This window comes from Lates calcarifer, linkage group LG18 (assembly GCF_001640805.2).
Source record: "Lates calcarifer isolate ASB-BC8 linkage group LG18, TLL_Latcal_v3, whole genome shotgun sequence".
Classification (NCBI taxonomy): domain Eukaryota; kingdom Metazoa; phylum Chordata; class Actinopteri; family Centropomidae; genus Lates; species Lates calcarifer.
The window spans coordinates 10719489-10740190 of NC_066850.1; the positions used below are offsets into that span (position 1 = coordinate 10719489).

Here is a 20702-nt window from a genome sequence, read left to right on the forward strand (position 1 = left end):
AACTGCAAACACACAATTGCTTCCTTTCCCTTTTTTAGCTTGATGCTGTGTCCTGTGTGGTTTTGTCAGGTGTTTTGAGGCCCCTCACAGCTGGCGGCATCTCTGAAAGGTGTGACTCCACGGGGAAAGTCCAGGAAAACAAATCGGTGAGTGCCGCTGCCCCTTGTGAAACCACTTTTCACTCTCTACCCCCCTCCTCCGTTCATCTATCAGATTTCCTCTAAAAGCAAACACTAAATCTTCAAGAATCAACTCCTATCAGACAATAACCCCAAACCTGGTACACACAGCCTCCCTCTCACACAAAGACCCCCTTTTACAAACTTGAACTGGCATGCATTTATAACTGTCATTCCAGTAAGACGAGCTAAATTGTTGTTGATAATTGAGACACAATATAACAGAGGGCACGCGGCGTGCAGCAGGTGTGTGGTTAATCAGTCACGGGCCGCAGGAGGGGAATGGTGGGGGGAGCGACTGTACGGGAACAGGCAGCCTTTTACACCAGCTCATTGCTCTGTCGCAGGGGGGTACACTCGGCTAAACGCCCGACACGGTGGGATCCTTTTGGAGGATGCACCACCACCAGGATCAGACAGGGGTTGAGGGGTGAGGGGTCAGGGGGCTAAACAGGGCTTGTGCATGCTGGGCTGCAGTGGAATGGACGCAGGTGCTCCACGTGATCTACGATTAATCTCCCCTTTATGACGGATGAGAGAGAGCCCATGAAAAGCATGAATGAGACTCATAAGCCCCCCACAATTATGCCCGACCACAATGAGGAGCTGGAGTGCTCAGAGCAGGATTCATACGACCATTAGCATAATACACCTCACTGAAGCAAGTATTCACACACTGGATTATATATAATGAAGAGGAGCTGATAAACCAGTGGTATGTTTTGAGTTGTGAGGTGGGAGGAGTGGCTCTGGGCGTCATAAATTCCCATTGAAGTCTCCTGGACAGTTTAACAGTGTAGGTTAGGTTATAGGTTCCTGTGGCTAATGGCTTTTATTAAGAAACCCATGGGCCTCAGCCACTGTGGAGGAGTCACCAAGGCTGCTTCTCCATGCTGCACAAAGGCAAACCTACACTGGGGTCATTCATAATTATACGTTTATGTCTTTTATGTTTTCCATTTCAGCCCACCTCCCAACACAACTTAGATCAATCAATTAGCCTGTTTGACACCCTAGTTCATATTACATGATGTTGAGATTTGGCAGATGTGCGTGTCGAGCTCTCTGCCAGGCTCTGTGATCTGCAGTTAACCATAACACCCTCCTCTGTCACTTCTCAGAAATGTTCACATGTATCTTTGCACATGATCCCAGCTCTAGTCATAGCTGTAGGAAACTGAAAATGCCTTGTTGTTACGTTTATGTACACACAATGCTGCATGATATTTCCTTAATTCATCTGATAGCAACCCAGAATCTGAAAATGATTTTATTAACACAGCTGAATATAAACTATTATTAGCATAATCTTTAGCTTCAACTTGCTGTTACTCAAGCAGAGAGCAGCTTCACTCTTATCTGATTTAATGCAAACTGAACACTTTCTGCTCTGCTTCATATTTAAAGGTTTATACCAGCAAAACACTGGAAAGGTTTTTATTGTGCCGCAGGGAGTGGCCAACTGCTAACTCCTCATTTTTTAGGAGCAGTTTTGTCATCAGACCACAGTTTGGGTCGATGACTTTGAATTGGGAGCAGCAGGAAGCTCTGATCATATGTTTGGAAAACAGCACGTTGAAGGTATTCAAACACACTGGAAATTGACGTTTTATCAGAGAACTAAATATTTGCTTAGATATTTGTAAGTTGTCTTTGCTGCTGAACATGGTTTCTTGCTCGGAGCAGGTGGTCACTTGGCAAGAGTTTGTAATACAAGAGGTTACAATACGCCCTCTGAGAAGCGGCACCTCTTCAGGGTAGTGTGGAGGCTGTACTGAGTCACTATCAGAAAGTGATGAGATGGGTTATACTTCCTGAAGCCAGGGTGTCTGAAGATTTTTCAGATTGCTTCGCTCTGAGGTTGCTCTGTTACTAAAAGTCTCTCTTCTTATTCCTTGTAGGATCAGTTTGAAGGAGGGTCTGGGTCACCATCTTCATGGATCATAGACCCAGGTCCATCATACACAATGCTCAGATCCTCATATTCTCCCTGCCCATCCAGTCACGGTACTGCATCCCTTACATCTACCCAGAAAATGTATATTTTTCCTGACCTGCCTGTGCCGCTATGACATACCACCTCTTTGTTGAAAACCTGTTGAAAACTGGCACTCGCTCTTAAAAGCCTATGACAACAATATTTCATCAATACAAGAGCCTGTCTTCACCATTAGCGCCTGATCCGGTAAAAGCCCATTCAGTCCCCATCAGCTCTGGTTTATTAGGAGCCATTGTCTCCTCACTGTCAGCGCTGTGTTTGGCGTTCCCTTGCCTCCGGTACACTTAAGCCCGCTAATCCTTGCTAGGGCCAGCTGGCTCGCGGTATCACCTTCACCTGTGTGGCCGGCTTGTGTACATTCATGAGTGATGGGTTCGCTTACTGAAGCGCTTACTGTACAGACCACAAACACCGGAAAGCTGGCAGCACAAGACAGGAAAAAAGGTCAGGAGCACTGTCACCACATGGAAATGGAGAGCCACCCTTGAGCTAATAGATGGCTCTTCTTCCTCCCACCTTCATTTGACCACATCAGTCAGACTGTGGTCGTGTTGTGTTTCTTTCTCGCTGGTGACTCACTTGTCCAGTATCAGTCATTGTGCTATAACGCTAATGGTCCGTGGTACGCTGTATTCCTTACAAAGGCATCCATCATCTCAGAGATTGATATGAGGGCCGAGCTGCAGCTAACCATTCAGACCAAAGGATCAGTGATACGTCGTTGTAATCCTCTATGTCTGATGTCAGGCTGCCAAGCTTAAGTAATCACAAAGTGTTTGTGGTGTTTTTTATGAAATATATCCAGGAGTGGAGGAGGGTGGATCTATAAATCTCTGGGACACTTTGACATCATTTTTCACAAAACTTGCAGAAGTAATGATCTTGTTGGGATTAGCCAATTGCAAATATGAGGATAAAATAAAAATACATAGGGAAGATTCCTCTAAGTGTGAAAGAAAACAGTTATTCAACAAAACTAATACTTCCAGCTGACCTTTGCCCCCAACTATCCTCACTCTCCCAGCCCCCACGCCCACTCCAGAAGGACCCCAGCTAAGAGAATACACATATGATCTCATCATCATCAGCATAGTCTCCCAGAATTCAGTGTTGGAAGTTTGGGGTTAGTCTGATTTAAGTTGTCGCTGTGCTTCAAACACAGTGCTTCTCATGGTCTGAAACCTGTCTCCCTCCACATCTCTCCTTCATCCTACTTCGGCGGCTGCGTCTGTCTGTTTTTCATAAATTTTCAAAGCACTTGGCGTCAGTGTGTGGAGGTAAGAAAATACGCGATAAACTACACAACAAATTTATCACAGAAATGCATTTCAAAGTGTGAGCGTGGAGTTTGAAAGATGTGGGCATTTAACAGTCAGGGAGGGTCGAACAAAAAGACACAGTTGAGAAGAAAAATGGAAAAAGGAAATGTCACCTTCTGCTTTTTGAATCTGTCCCTAAACTTTATGGAGGTGCAAATTTGCTGAGTACTCCTTTAATGGAAAGGAAAACTCAGTTATGACTGAACAACAGATTATATAGACAAAGATATATATAGATATTTCCTATTTCATCATCCTAACCATCTTTTAGAAACTTGATTCTTTCCAGTGTGTTACTAGATTGTATGTTTGTTTCTGACTGGGAGAGGTGACCACACCCCTGTCATCCCTGCAAGTAAGAATGAGTTTTATACGATTTAAGGGCCCTTTTTTAAAGAGAATGATTGATTTATTAGCTCGTTAAATGTATACAGTGTGCATCTATTGTCATTGCATACAATGAGAAAAATTCCCTAGAGCTTTAAAATGCAGCTTTTTTATCCCCTTACACATTTAAAAACAAGACGTTCCCTGTTTAACTACCCTATAAGAATTAGACACGAAAAAAAAGATGTCACCTAGAGGATTTGGGTGATGGCTTGTGTGCTTTGACCTTTTAGAGGCCAAAGGCATGGTCACCCTCTGGGAGAGGAGGAAGGGAGGGGGGTCATCAGCAGGGCGTGGAGAGGTCACGCCTGAGGTCACACAGTCTCTAAAAGATGCCCAGTGTGTGGCATGTCTTTGTGTGGATAGGTGAGATTTGGTTACCCTGGAGGTGCGAGCAGTTCAACCTTTCAATAGGGCTCCTAAGTAATGGAGGGAATGACCCCATTTTGACTCAGTGTGTATGAGACAGTTGAGAAAATGGGCTTGTGACACCATTTTAAAAACAAAGGAAAGTTACTTATTATAGTTTTCCCTGCAATTTGCATCAAAAATGCCACTCCTCACACTGATGACCAAGTCAAATCTCAACACACAGATCACAGATCACGAATTAATGTCCATAAATCTGCTAGGAAATCAAAGCTACAAGACTCTACTTTTGACTCCAGAGACTTGCCTGAGAATCATCACATTTTTAAGTTTTCTTCAGTATTGAAATAATCCAGTAAAAGTTGTCTCTGCATCCATGAGTACATTGCAAAAAGGAACAACTGATTTTAATGGTGATGGTGGGGGTTTAATGATTTAGTATTGCTCATCTATAAAGCTTGGAATCAAAAAATCAAAATGGACACAGCAAAGACAGACATATCCTGACTTTTAGACCTTAGTATAAGTCAAAGAGCCAACAATACTGTATACTACATTTCCCATAATGCAACTGAATGTTGTCTTTCATTAAGAAATGGTTTTTAAAAAGATCCCTCCAGAGTCACAGAAGACATCATCCACCTGCTGTCAGAGGCTGAGTTGTACTCCTCATGAGTAAACTGATCTTTTGTAAAATCAGTGGAATGCTCCTCCTAATGCCCAATGAATCATTCACCTCTTTGGATCAACTTGGAAATGGTTGAATGATTCTGAGATTAAACTGAAGCCATAAATCGGCAGCAATAAGCGATGCTGCTGCTCCCCGGTGAGGCTCATGATAAGACCTTTGTCCATTTGTGCTCATCAGGAATTCATAGGTAGAGTAATCCCTCCCCTCATAATTGTTTCATGACTGTTTCCCCGCTGCCCCGGTCACTCTGCGTTCACCCCGGTGTTTAGCATTCAGCTGCTACTGAAGATGTTAGCGTCCAGATGAATGTAGCGATGAGCAGGGGGGGCCACAAAGAGCACTAATCTAAACTGACCCTGGTGGATTGTCCCAGAAAGCTGAGGAAACTACGGGAGAGATTAGGCTCCAAAAAGACAGAGATGGTGCAAGCAGAGATTAGTTGTGTACTAAGCAAGGATCGTTTCCCCCCAGAGGACCACACACTGACAGTGTAGCCATGTCACCATTGTCTCTAAGCCACAGCCACTGTGGACTCATTGGCTATTGTCTCTGAAATCCTCCAGCATTTCCCCAAAAAACCTGGACTCAAGCCCTTTGATTGGCACTTGTCAGAGCTGATAGAGAGGGTGACGTGTTGGGAAAGGCTTCGATAAAGGAGCCCTGAAAGGAAAATCCCCTCCCCATGAATAATAATTTGGCGAGGATTTTCCTTTTTACTCCACGCCGGTCCTATTCTGCCCATTCTTTCAGGAGATAGAGGAGTGAAGGCTCTGGGTGGCATCAGTGAATAGCCTCGGCGTGCTAATTGTCTCGCTAGTGCTCATCCCTTTCTCAAACATGCAAAGAAAGAGATACAAGTCCAACCTTCTTGCCTCTGCCTGGTGCGCTGGATGTTGGTCCATGCTGTGAGGGGGGGGTGCAAAGGCCAGGCAGTGTGAGCTGTGGGTGGTGAATGTGTGTGTGTTTATTGTCTTCGATGGCCTTTTTCGAGATCAGCGAGGGGATTTGACTCGGCCGCTCGCAGCCAAATCCAGCTATCTGCTGTGTTCAGATGCTGCGGTTGGTATGGTAACCTGCTCTGTGTGTTTTAGATGGGCTCTTGTTTCCAGCTTGAACTGACCAGTAATCACTGCGCATTCACGGATTAGGCCGTGTTGGAGGTTAGGATAGGAGGGTTTCAAAAGGAAGAAACCAAATCCTGAATAATTTTAGTCGGAGGTGAACCCAGATTTAAAGATTGTACATTATATAAACAGTCTGGGCTTATAGATTTTAACCAGTGCTCAATTACTCAACTAATCATTAAGGTAGCTGCTTACATGAGATGATTTTACTGCTTTAAACTAAATATCTTTTGGTTCTGGACGGTTGATCAGACAAAAAAAAGCAATTTGAAGACACACACAAAAACAAAGCATAAGCAAATGAAGAGGAACATTTGTACTAATTTGACACGTGTGCAGCACAACAGCATGTGCTACAAAGGTAGACATTACAACCAAGTACACAAATGCTGCAGCTTGCACAAAAAAAGAAAAAAAAAAAAGGAACCACATTACATGTTGCTATGGTTGTGGCTTAATAACTCCATGGTTTGTTGACATTATACTTGCTATGCAGTGGATGTATAGAAAAGAACTTGACTAAAAATTTCCTGAATCCCACCGTTTGTCTCACTTACTGCTGGAATATTTATTAATTTATGACATTTTAGTCTGTTTGACCTTCATCTGGTTTATCATATACCAACCTTCATCATGATATACCTGGTAAACAGACTGAGATGTCATAAATTAATATACATTCCTGCAGGCAAATAGTATGCAGCCATCACATTTATATTACAGCAGATATTTACAATAATCTGATTTAAAACTGAAATAAACATAGCTCTTTAGCTCATTTTTCAACACAACAAACTTGTAGTCACCTTCAGTGAGTTTCAGTAATTGTTTATTTTGTCTAAATTTAGTTCTGTTTCTCCTTCATTTGTCTGTGTTTTATCTTCTCACGGCATTTTTTTCTAAATGCCATATTGACAAATTGGGAATTTTTTTAGGTCTGTTCTGGGCATTTTCCACTGTTTTCAGGTATTTCATAGACTAAATCATTAATCAACTAATTCTGAATTTAAATAAAGATTAATCTAGAATTGAAATAAATACCACCTTTGCTTTAATCCTACATGTGATGCATTTAAAAGAAAAGTTTGGGATTTTTTAAAACTAAAATTTACACATCACATTCATCCTGATGTCACTGTAAATATCCCAGACTTTAGGTTTGTGTTGCATATGAAAAAAACAAGAAATGATTAATTCTTTGCTCTAAAGACAAATCAATTTCTCATCCTGTCGTCCGTTCTGGTGACATTGAGACTTGAGCGGGACACGGAGGCTGATGGCAGTGTGTGATTGTGTGCAGCGTGGTGGAAGACGGCCTGTCAAATGAGACACAGCTCCATCAATCTGGGCTGCTGACCTCTGCACGCTCGCTGACAGGATAAATGAGTCCATCGCCAGCATGTTCGGCAGGCCTGACGAATCCTCTGCTCGTCAGCCCCTCGACTGGTCAAGGTTTTCTCTTCTTAATGAATAGAACCGTCTCTAAATGTATCACATTTGAATTATCGCTCATGTGCTAACACAAGTAACACTTGTGTTTGCAAAAGTAGGATGAAGAAAAGAGTCTGAAACTCTAGTGGAAACTGTTGCAGAAGACAATCTGAGCCTTCCTTAAGCTCAAGTCTGCATTGATTGTGCTCTTTGTCTCTGTGCTCCTACACCAAGAAGTGTATTCTGTGGACTTTGTATTCGGAGATAATGGGACTCTTAATTGGCTGGTCAGTGACAAAATGGATGGCTGTTTAAGTTTCAGGGAGAGCGTCCATTCCTTAGTGAGACTCTGAAAAGGCCTAAAGGGAGATGTGACTGTGGCATTTAGTGGAACAATGTGATGAGAATTGGTGTTTATTAAAGGACCAGAAATGTGGTTTTAGAGCTTTTCACCAAGTGGCTACTTCCACATAGACGACCATGAATACAGATGTGTTTTTTCTTGATCAGGACTGTGTTGATTACAGTGTTTATATTCAAAGAGTTAGTCCCTATACTAAGTGATACTACTAGGCTAACTGTACCATATGCAAGAGTTCATTAGATTTTTTAGAAGGTATTTTATGTTGTACCTTCTCTGCTCCAGGTTCCAGCACAGATGAAGGGGGCCCCACTGAGGAGGGGTCCAGTTATCCAGGATGGAGAGACCAAGAGAGTCTTGACAACAGAACTGAAGAGAAGGAAAGAAGGATGGAGGAGAGGAAAACTAAGGTGCTCAACGTGCTTTCCAAACTGCAGGATGACACCCCACTCCAGAAGAAAAGCAGCAAAGGCCACTCCAATTTTGAGGACTGTGAGTTTATTATGTAATGATTAAGAAGCCATTTTTAACCCAGGTTCTTGCTTTTATTTTCCTTGATCACAAACAAAAATCTTATCAACTGCCTCACTGAAGAGCTACTGCCTGATCCACAGCTGTCCAGTAGAGTCTGAACAACTCATTGGTCTCACTCTTTGGAGCTGAAGACAGACAGAAAAATCTGCATCAAAACAAAATGATTTTATTGATAGGGATGTGATGCAGCTAAAACATGACATCTTAAGTGCTGCAGAAATTTCATCTGATTCATCAACTGTCGTTAAAACTATTTTAAATACAAGAAACTTGTCACAATTGAAAACTCAAAAAATAATCTAGCCGGACAACATATGGACAGTTGAGTAATAAATGATTGAATTTAGTGCAGAAAAGTTAAAGCTACCAGAGGTCAGATTGAAAAGAATATAACCTCAAAAAATATTCAAGTAATTTTAGTGCACTAGTGAATCTTACAGATCTTTGATCAGTCTCTGAAGATTAAGACACAAATTGGCAGCGTCCTCAAGCTGATGGTCCTGAGACATGTTAAACTAAGCCGATTGCATTAACAACAAACCTACCTGAGCATCTAATAATCTTGTAATTTACAACAATGGTCCTGTGCAAAAACAAGTCAGCATTTTCACTCATTTCAATAACAGTGAGTCAGTGCTGTAAACACTGTACTTGTGATCATCACAGAGGATTGTCATGAATTTCCAGATTTATAAAACCCTGTCTTATAATGATAATAATCCCCTCTAACCCACTTAGTGAACTGATGTTTCTCTGCTGCTGCTGTCCTGAGTATATTTAAGACTGTACACAGGTCGTCCAAGGTCTAAGCTCTACAGTGTGGAGGGTTTTAGTCAGAGTCGCTCATTAAGATAAATACATTTAAAGAAACAAAGCCCTGGTTGAAAATTGTAAGTATTATGCTGAACTGTTTAAAAGCTGAGATTCTCCTCCTCATCAGTGTTTGAAACCTAAATCTGCCCCTGCCTGCCAACTCTCTTCTTTGCATCCTACTCACACAATAGACCACGTGCAGGAAAAAAACACAAACACCCCAACACATTTACCAAACGCTCCTCTCGACTCTAAAAATTTCCCCACAATTACAGCACTTGATTTTTAGAATTGCCTTTTTTTGGAAACAGGACTTTAGCCAGGAGTTCTCCAGTTTCCCTCAAGTACCTAATTTCTGGCATCCAAGCCTTTGTGAGAGCGCTGGGGGCCGGCAGGTCTGACAATACACATCCACACCTAAGGTCAAGGCTGAGGGGCCGGCCCTCTGCAGAGGTCAGTCAGGTCAGAGTTCTCCTGTGAGTGCTGGCACCCATGAATGGGACTGATTGGACAGGTTTGTTCAGACAGTAATCAGGCAGGATGAAGAACCCTGCAGCTGGTCTCACAATTCTGCAGCACAGTTATTGCTGATGGAAAGCCTTTGTGCTGTTACAGGAGTATGTACTGTGGTGTGTCTTTGTGTGTCCTTGTACTTTTATATAGCTTTAAATCGACAGTGTCAGGGCAGTTTTGCAATTTGACATCACATTTGGTTGGTCCTTCTTTAAGGCACTCAATCAATGTTTGTACAGTAACGGCTTTACAGAGCGTTATATATGGGGTTTAAATCCATCATATCGACACACACACAACTCCAAATTAACGCTAAGGCCAAGGATGTGGTTTAGATTTAAAGTGAGAAATAACAAACTCTCCCTCTATCAAATGAAAAGTTTAATTTGTGGCTAGTGTCTGGAAAATGTACAAACTATATGTACTGCTGCATGACCATAGTCCTATGTCAGTTTGATGACTTTATGACTCCTCTCCACTTGCTCTACTGTTAAACTACTGTCGCTTGTGTACACAGCCGCCATTGTTCAGCAAACATTATATAAGCCCATGGTTAAGGGTAGAATTAAACCTAGGTTTAAGATAAGGATAAGGCTCATTGTTTGTAGTTTTATGTCTCTGCTCATCAAAAAGGTTTTATGTTCCCTGCTGCTAGAAAACACTGAATGACAGAGTTTACAGTAAACAAGCTCCCCTTGTGGGGAGGGCGGCTCAGAAAATGCTTCCAGTAATAGAAAATGAGATGCTGATTACATGCCAGAATCCCTCTAAGTTAACTAAATTAAACAAATAATAGATGTTAATGAATAATTGACTTATGTTAATATGTAATTTATTTATATATTATCCCATTTGATCAATTTTGACACTTTTTGTCCTTTGTTTCTACACAGTTTATGTGTATTGATATCATATGAGGAACTTTGCAAGCAGGTTTAATGAATACATTTTTGGGTTTGAGTTAGATTTAAAGGATTAGAAATGAAGTCGTTCATAACACTACAGGTGAAATGATGTGTCCTGTGTAGGGGGTGTTCTTCGGAGACACACTGACAACGTTTGTGTTTATGGGTGTGGTGTGTTTACAGAGTGTGTGCTGGTACAATCTGTCATTTTTTGCTCCTTAGTGTTCGCTGGGGTCCTTTTGTCTGGTTGTGTGTGAGTCCCTGCACATACACGCAAGTGTTTGTATGTGTGTGCGTGCGTGTGCGTGTGCTGGCTGCCTCTCGTCCAGACACTTGTAACAGTGGCTCCTCATTAGGCTCTGAAAAGGACTAACTGGTCATAATTGTCTCTTTTCGGGCCAACGCTGACCACTTGCCAAAGGATTCCCAAAATAGAGAGACTCCCTCGCCCCTCCCTCCCTTCCTCCCCACACACACACACATGCACACACACCTATAACTTCCTGTACTCTGCCACCCATCATCCATTCAACTCTGTGACCCACCACGTTGTCATCAGTCAGCGGTCGCTGCCACAGACAAGAATCACAAAGAGCAATAAAACCATGTTCTCAGTACGGAGATGAGTCACATCAAACCTGCTGTAATTGTTATTTTATAATACTATGTGCTGAGTACAGGAACTATATGACACAAAACCACCACAATCATTTTTTAATCTTCAAAGTTCTCATCCCTGGATCCATTGATTTCTTTTATTTTGAAATCCACACTTCCCACAGAAGATTTTATGCTGGTGCTATGGCTTGAGATTTCCACTTCCTTTCTCTGGTTGCTGCTAGGTGCCAAAATAGTATGATATCTGATAATATTTTAATTTTTAAAATGTATACCACGTAACCACAACCCCCTCATTTGCATCTGACCTTTGTTTGGTTCCCTCTATTTTCCCCTCATTTCTTATCTGGTTCTCTACAATAAATGCCTTCAATTAAATTCCAGAAAAATCATCTTAAAACAAAAATTGCAGTGAAAAAAAAACCATCAGCAATATTTCTCAAAAATCAAACATAGTGTTTCTCAGGCTTTATTCTTAGTTTATTGTCCCTCAATATCTCTGTACATTAATTACATTGTCACAAAATGTTATATCTAATTGAGACTTAATGATTCACAATTTACACATATTTAGTTTCTTAATTTTCCAAAAACCAATCAAAATTTTGAGTCTGAAATTTGTACTTGACTAAACAGGAGGAACATGAGTATTGAGTTAATATTATTGACAAAACATATCAAGATAATGCTGGAATAATCACAACCAATTTGGCCTATACTGACCACCTCTATATGTCTATTTTATTGGGTTTTCCTGGACTTGTAAGAGCAGTTTCGTCTCTTAGCTGGTGTGTAATTCAGACTGAACAGACTGTAAGTGTGTGGAGAGCAGGGTGACACTGATGTCAAGTAGCTGTGGTCTCCTTTGTGTTACCGTAGAGCAGCAGCTTAGCGCCTGTTAACCAGCGAGTTGAGCGTGGCGTCAGGGACTCTGTGGGCCGAGGTCTCTGACAAATGTCAGTGCTGAGGTTGAACACCTGGCGCCCTTGAGGCCAGCCTCTCTTTTACCCCACCCACCAAACCCAGCCACCTATATTTCTGTCTTCTACCTGTGGGTGGAGACCGAGCCTCTAACTGTTTTCAAACTCAATGACTGAGCAAAAGAAAAAAAAGAAAAAAGAAAAATACAGCCTCCCAAATAAACAAGAAAGACCAGTTGCTTCAAAGAGAGATGGAGGGAGAGTGTGAGGTGTTTATGAATGTGTGTGTGTGTGTGTGCAGGAGGATGTGCTCAGTGTGTGCGTTCGGGTACAGTGCCTTTATGTAACCCCTGTTTGCTCAGCCTTTGGTCTGGAATACCTCTATGTATTTATCATCAGTCCAGAATGACTGGGCAAACAAACAGCTCGCCTATTGATGAGCGGCAGCGTGGAATATGCCCGCTGTATTCACGAGAGAGAAAAAAGGAAAGGGGTAGAGGGAGAGAGAGAGAGAGCAAAGTAAATCTGTCAAAGAGTCTATTATACGGTGTCCAAACAGAGAGCACCCTCCACAATGGCCTTATTAATGGCACAATGTCAAGGAGCGGCAGGGCAATAATAGCAGATGATTTTGCTTTGTGAGGTTATCTCTAGAGATCTGGTATTGCAATACAGCAGATGATTTAGACTCTGGGGGCATATCAGTGTGGATCTGCGGCAGGAGCTGATTTGGGCGTATGCGTGTGTGTGTGTTTGTGTGTGCAGAAAGCGTAAGTTGTGGTTTGTGGTGAGGCCGATGGCGTGCAGCCAGAGACAGGAGTGTGGCCACTACGTGTGTCTTTGTTTGTTTTCCTACCAAAGCTTTAAACTCTCTCTCTTCCTCTCCACCCCCACCCCCACTCCCCTCAATACACATACACAAACACACACTCCTCAGTCTTTTTGGAGAAAGTGAGGAGGGAGGAGTCGTGTTTTCATGGAGCAACAACAGCGCCTGCAGGAGAATGCTGCCAAATACTGTCACCCTCTTTCACATTGTGGTGCCCACTCAAGAGAAACCAAGACGTTGCCAAAATCTACCCTGAAAAGACTGTTTGTCACTGGCTTCCAAAACAACCCATATGACCAATATAGAAATGATTTATCAGAGCTTTTCTCTGATCTTCCATATCTAAGATTGAGATCTGTTAAGGTAAGGGAAAGATCTTAGTGATGATGAAGAGAAACTAGGAGATGAGATGTGAACCTTGGTGTCAAAGCTTAATACTTTTTGCGGCACAACAGCAGTGTCACACTTCTTGTACCTTTGCTTCAGAGAGAGGACACCCATTAATTACATGACCACAAAGTGTTTAAACAAAAACAGCTGTTATCTTTTAAGTAGCTGAATGGCCTGGAAAACCCATCGAAGATAGAAAAGAAACATCTCAGATGACAGATGTACATAACATGAAAAACTGTCCCTCTGTCTAAAGTCACCTCCATGTTGGCTCATTCTCTTCCCAGCTACTGTTGCCTCTTTTACATTACAGTAGCTACACAACAGAAACCACAAGTAGAAGTAAAATAGTCAGTTAAAAGAAACTAATGCTGAGTATTGAGAGGACAGTCATTCTTTGCAGGACCGCAGGAGGCCTCTTGACAGAAAAACATAATCACAGGTTGTTAAAAATGCATATGTACGTGAACAATGTTGTCATTTCGAATCAAACAGCCTGGGAAGCATTGGTTCAATTGCTAGCCACTCATAGACACATGTCTATGAGGAGTCAAAAAAAGACTATTCCTGATAGAAAAACAACAGCCTCAGTCACTTGCTCCAACATTTCAAACCTAGACCTGTGTTTGCACTTTCCTGTCTAGCGACCTCTTGCAGCCACAAGAGTTATTCGCATCCTCTCTGAGTGGTAAAGGTGGAAGTAAGAAGATGTTCTTAAACAGGATCTTAAAACACACTTGACAACCATAAAGATGGTTTATAAGAAATGATTCTGCATGAGACGTTTTGTCTGTTTGATTTGTCAGCAAAAAAGGTTGAGAAACACACTGGGTGGAAAATATTCTTCTTATTTCTTCAGTAACTTCACAATCACATAAAAAGTTTATTGTGAATTTATTGTATACAGAAAAGTATGAAAGTGATGTGATGGTGAGAATTATTATTGGGAATGTGGAGTTAATATGCAGTGTTACTGTTAACTAGAGACTCAGTTTACTAATCCTTTAATCTTAATCCTGCGCTGTTAAATCTGTATGACATACATTTCTGTATGTCATACAGATTAGGAGTCGACTAATATAAAGTCGATGGGAACCTTAATTAAAATGTATGATTTACTTTACTGATTGATGCTAACACAGATAGAGTTTATCACCGCTACATAACTGCTGTTTACTTTTCATGCTTTCTCATCCAAACAGAAGAAAGCGCTTACATGTAAAAGCATAAAGTCTGCTCCTCATGTGCACACGTGACTGTTGTATCAATCTGAAACCTGCACAGTCCCTTCCACTACACCTACAGGCCTGTGTTTTTCCACTTTTATCAGATAAGATTTCCATGTTTTCCTTTGATGGTTGAGTCTTTACAAAGCGATCAACAATACCTCATTCTATACTGTTGTGAAATGATTCGCTTGGCCTGGTTTACGGGTCTGCGTCGGGGCTCAGGCCCTCTCACCTCCTTATCTTGCAGCTCCACACTTCATATTTTACGGCTTTGTCTCATCGTGTTGAGGCACTAGATTTACAGGATCATCACATATTTAAGAGCTTAAACCCAAAACATCCCATAAACTTATTTCTCATAGACTTTGTACAGTTAGAGAACGGTTCAGACTCTGTTTATCTGTGTGTGGGTGTGAATGTTATTTGCTCTAAATTCACGCTCTTAATCACATATTTTAGGGCCGTATATTTGGGGCATGTTACACTCTGACATTCTCTGGCTACTAAAAAGGGGGTCACCTACGCTCTGCTGCTGAATGTGACCTTTGTTAAAGGAATTATGGGACACTTTATATAGTGTTGATGATGAGCAGAAACAAAAGTCTGGGATTAAGCGGGAAAGAGAGAGACAAACAAGTTAAATACACAATAGACCCCAGTGTGTGTTTGTGTGTGCGTGTGTGTAACTGCACAGTAGCAAACTGTGTTTTATCGTCGGTTAAGGCACCAAACTAGTCAGAAGGGCCAGATATGATTTAAAAAATTTCACTAATAATGCCAATACAGTAGTTGAGTTTTTGAGTTAACTAAACACTATTTTGATGTTACCTTGAGGAATATAAGCGTGTTTTCTATTTGTTTTTCAAAAAAAATCTGAACCTTTCATATGTGAAATGTTGTCTGAACACAAGTAGCGGTGTAAGAACTTGCCTAAATAGATAGTCTAAAGATATCATTTAAATTATGATTTAAAGTCTGACTGAAACTTCAGCACATTTATCTACATTTCAAAAGAAAATGTAACTAAACTAAAGATTATTATTTGACAAATTTGTGGGAACAGCATCTGAGTCAGCGTTGTTAAATATGTTTTTTTCTTCCATTTTCACAGAGCCCACATTGCACTGGTGAGGCATCAGACTGTCAAAAGTCACAGCAATGAGAAGTCATATAATCACAAGTCTGGCAAGTTTAAAACTGGCAAAATGATGATTTAAATGAATGTAACTATCTGATCAAAAAAGAAGTAAACTGTCTGACCAGATGTTTGATGCCAGCTCCCACTAGCTGACAGTTCTCAATGCTCTGTGCTTCAGGCACATTTCGGTCGATACCAAAGAGCCCGGAGGTTTGATTTGTAGCCCCACAAGCTTCAGGAGGAAATATAAATCATACACAGATGAGTACCAATAGTTGTCAGAGGAGCAGTCAGCAGTGTTTTTCATCTGTCAGCTGCAGACATTGAAATTGACGTCCAAGTGTGTGTTAAATGAGTTGTGACCCGCGGCTGTTTGCAGCCTGCAGACCGGTGCACGAGCAGTGACTCTGTGAGAGAAAAGCAACAAAAACAGAAAAACAAACGCCAGTGAAAGAGTGAACCTCCCTGCTCATCATCATCATGGCCCCATTCTTCCTCTCTCAATTGCAACTGAATCGCCTCGGTCTCATTACAGATTATGGCCTCAACAGAGTGACTCTCCCCTTTCTCTCGCCTTTCTCCACACAGTCCCTCTCTTGATTAACATTTTCTGCTAGGCTTCACACCAAAAGCACAACCTGTGCGCTTTAAAGGCAGGGTGAAAAAAAAGCCATCAAGCGCTGGAGTGGAATCAGATAAGGCTATCAGGCAGGAGGCTTTACTGCCTCGGCTTTGTCCCGCTCCTCCACCCGCCCTCGCTTCCTCCCTCAATCTCTCACTCCACTGCACCTTTTGTGCAGCTGATTCCCTGACGGAGCTCCCCTCAGCCAGGGACCCCCCGACCTCCTCCAGCACCACTGCATTGTGTTTGTGTGTGTGTGTGTGTGTGTGTGTGTGTGTGTGTGTGTATAGAGAGAAACAGCAGTGCAGATGAGAACAAGCAAGGCTATGGTCAGGGCTGATGTTGAGTTTGAACCCACTTCAACTCACAGACCAGCTTTTGCTCTGCATTTTTGCCCCATATACCATCTGAAGCAGTATAAACTTTGATCTTCTTTTTTTGAAACAATTTTATTAGGATAGCCCCTTGAGATGAACCATCTCGTTTTCAAAGTAAGGAGGATTTAAGTAAGAAGGATAATTGAAGAAAATACATTTGAAAATAAAATGGAAACAATGAAAATTCCTTCTAGATTTAGGTGCCAACCAATTAATCCATTACATATAAACATGCTATTGATAGTTTGATCTTAATCAACCTGCACATAATCTGTTCATCTCACCTACGGTTACATATAACCCCATTTGTGACCACAGCACTCTGTACCGTTCTCTGTGATTTGGTCTCATTCTGTCTCTGACACAAACAGTGTATTTTCACAGCTGTCAACCAGCAATAAGAAGCATACTGTATGAAAGGTAGTAGAGCTAAAATCATGCAAATGGAAAATTCACTCAAAATTGTACTTAATTACAATACTTGAGTAAATGTACTTCGTTGCATTCCAGCGCTGCTGTAGCTCAGTCCAGGTGTTGCTGCAATAAAATGTCACTACTACAAAACACTGTAGTATTGTGCTACTGTAGGCATCGCAATCTGTAGTAGAGCAACTGGTTATCATATCATAATGTGTTATTTTCTACTTATTATGTAACATCTACACGCTGAACATCACAGGGTTAAAACCTGATGGGTTGTTCTGACCCAGTGTGAGTGTTACTTTCTCTTACTGTTGGTTACCAGATCAGAATAGCCCCTTGTCTTTGGTGGTTTTCTAGTAGTGGGTACTGGGTAAAGTTAAAGGATAACTCTGGTATTTTTGAACCTGACATGTCAGAGTTCGTCCACTGAAGTACTTGTTTTTGCCACTGACAGGCTCAGATTGAGTCAGTGTCTGACAACATTATTGATTGGATTCCTACAGAGATAGACCTTTATATTAAAGAGTAAGATCCTTTTAGTTTAACCAGAAACATCACTATATCACCACCAGACTCCATTGACAAAAACTGTAATTTTACCAAGCAGGACACAGGAATATTATTGCTTCTATCTGTTAGTTAGTTTGTGTTTATGCCACCTTAGACACACCGGGATGGTCCCTATCAATGAGTGCAGAGCAGAATCATCCACATTTAAAAGTACTAAAAGTATTTCTGTATCTATTTCGTCTTGACTCACAGAAGTCACCGTAGGTCAACTTTTAACGCTCCTCCAGATGGTCACTGAACCTCAACCACAAGCTGCTATTTCACTTTAGCAGATTGACCAGTGCACTGATCCAACCACTGTGTGCGAATGTGTGTGTCTTTTGAAGAGAGAGGACTTTAAATCCCTGCCTGGTCTCATGCAAGCTGAGCAGCGGCTGCATGTGTGACTCCAGATCCTCGTCCTGGAGCCTCTTCTCATAGCAGATATTTGCAAACAGATGCACGAAGCCGGCCTCCAGGTTTTTTTTTTGATCAATCAAGCTTTAACAAGTCAAGTTGACTAGATGCGAATGTAACATTTTGCATGTGAAAGGACGAGGCTGCGGAAGGCCTGGTTTTGATTAGGCCTAAGCTGATAAATGGCAGATTCAAACAGCCCCCCTGCTATTGCAGAGAAACCCCAGAGGTCCAGGGGTTTAAGTCCAGACTGATATCAACTCTGTTGCTCCTCTTTCTTCTCCAAACCAATGAATAGATCCATTATTCAGTAGACTCATTCTCATCTCCTAAATTGAAGTGGCAGCAGCTTAAAAGCCCCCATTTTCTACCCCCTTCTTTTTTTCCTAAGTCTCTCTCCCTCCCAAATTTGCCTGCTGAAATATTCATGGATGTGTTTAGACCCAGTTTGTGCCTGTCATTACTTTTATATTTAAGACTTTTGCTCTGATTACAGTAAAGTCAAGGAAATAAGCTTCTGTTTTTATCATAAACGTCAGTTAAAGGTCTTTTTTGAGCGGAGTCTTTGAGGATTATGAAGATAAACAAGTCTTAAAAAGTCACAAAGTCATGTGTTTTACCTTTTTTTAACAAAAACAGCTGCTCTGTGGCTTTTATGAAATAATAATAATCAGTGTGATAGTCTAAAGTAATTGTTTCAGCTCTAATTAGATGTCAGAATTGGTCTCTCTCCTTGCTTTTCTTCAGTTTGACTGATCCAAGCGTCCAGCTGTCCTGTTTCCTCACTGTTGTGGTTCATTCATTTGGCACAAGATTCTCATTGACAGTAAATAACCCATTTTCCTGATAAAGCAGAACAATGTATTTTATTTCATGTCTTCAGCATCTGTTAATCTCACATTCTGTATTTTAAAAAGTCAGAGCAGCCAAGTGTCACCCGAACCACCCCCTCCCTCCAGATCAAGGCCAACTGGACGCCCTGTGAACCACTAGCCCTGTTTTGTCCCCCCAACTCTGACCTCAGTGCGACCAGAGGAGAGAAATATTGCTCTAATCCGCTCTGCACACACGGAGCAGCCTAATGTTGTTGCTCAAGCTGGAAATCACTATCATGGTGTAAAATGTAACACACAGAACAAATCAGCTTCTTACAGACTGTTTTGTTCTCGTTCAGTCAGAAACGACTGTGGATTCAGATTCTGCAAACTCTAAACTTTGTCTTTGTTTTCTTCTTCTCTTCTCTTTCCAGTCGACTTTTTGGCAAAGTATTGCATTTTCAGTCAGGAGAAGTTGGACGAGTACAAAAGAGCTTTTGAAGCAGTAAGTGAAGAAGGGATTTAAACCCTTTATATCTGGATTTTCTCTTTTACTGTAATATGTTGTTCTTCCTATTAAGAATAAAGTGATTTTTCTCTGATAATATCAATGATGACTGTAGGGCCGTATCTAATGATTCTTTTCATTGATTGATTTGGAATTTATTTGATCAAAAAGTAATAAATCGATTTGTCCTTTGGTCTACAAATTGTGTGGAAATAGTAAAAGTTTTCCAGAACCCACTCTGACATGTTCAAACCACTTGTTTCCTCCCACCATCAGCCCAAAACACAAACATTAACATTTAAGAAGCTGGAACCAGTAATTGTTTGGCGTTTTTACTTACAGACGATTTATGATTATAATATTGCTGATTAATTGTTTTATTTATCATCAACTGGAACCCCGGTCCTCAAATATTTTGAAAAGATCACAGGTCAATTTAAAGATATAATAAAAGCAAAATCATATTTCTCTCACACACACTCTTTCTTGGCAGGAGGACAGTGACGGTGACAGCTACATCTCCTGCCTTCAGGTTCTACTTGCTCTTAAAAACATCATCCCTCCAGAGCTGCTGTCTGATGAAGAAGAGATCTACGTCTACAGGGTCGGCTTTTACTGCCTCTGTCCACATACAATCACACACATACATAAACAGGCATACACAGCAGTCATTGTGTTGATTATCAAATCTTCTTAGATCCTGGAGATGGTGGACTTCAGAGTGACAGATGGGCTCGTGGACCTGAGGCTCTTCGCTGTGATTGCGAGTCTGGCACAGAAAATAGCCACCATGGAGTAAGTGACTATCAGCAGACGCACTCCTTGCTCCTCAGTGAAGCTGGAGGAGGAGTCACTGACCTCCCATAAATAAGAATAAGAGTGTGTTCGCAACTTTGTTCCAGTGATTTTGTCGTCGTGTGTGGGGCTCTCTTTGATCCTCCTCTCCTTGTACCTTCAAATATTTTATATGACTTTCGACGTCAAAGTTAAGAGTTGAAAATGGGATGAATTCCATGTACACAGAAAAAAAAATATCAATATGTTGATGGAAATTAATCATTACAGTCATTTATCAAACAAAAATGCCAAAACATTCTCTTCTTCTTCTCAGTTGCAAATATTAGCTGATTTTCTCTGATTTATATCAATTTAAAGTGAATATATTTGGTTCAGGACATTTAAATCTGTCATCTTGAACTCTATGAAAATATAATATATTTATATTTTATGTTTTTTCTATCT

General features: G+C 41.2%; 1 protein-coding gene across 1 annotated transcript in view; it reads left to right on the forward strand.

The window, feature by feature from the left end:
• LOC108897564 (uncharacterized) overlaps nt 1-20702 on the forward strand; it is a 52402-nt gene that overhangs the window by 25111 nt on the left and 6589 nt on the right. Inside the window, exons 8-13 of the mRNA XM_018697259.2 lie at nt 70-146; nt 2081-2186; nt 8146-8352; nt 19387-19457; nt 19954-20064; nt 20158-20255. Of these exons, the coding sequence (XP_018552775.2) occupies nt 70-146; nt 2081-2186; nt 8146-8352; nt 19387-19457; nt 19954-20064; nt 20158-20255 (670 nt within the window). The remainder of the gene's footprint in view (nt 1-69; nt 147-2080; nt 2187-8145; nt 8353-19386; nt 19458-19953; nt 20065-20157; nt 20256-20702) is intronic.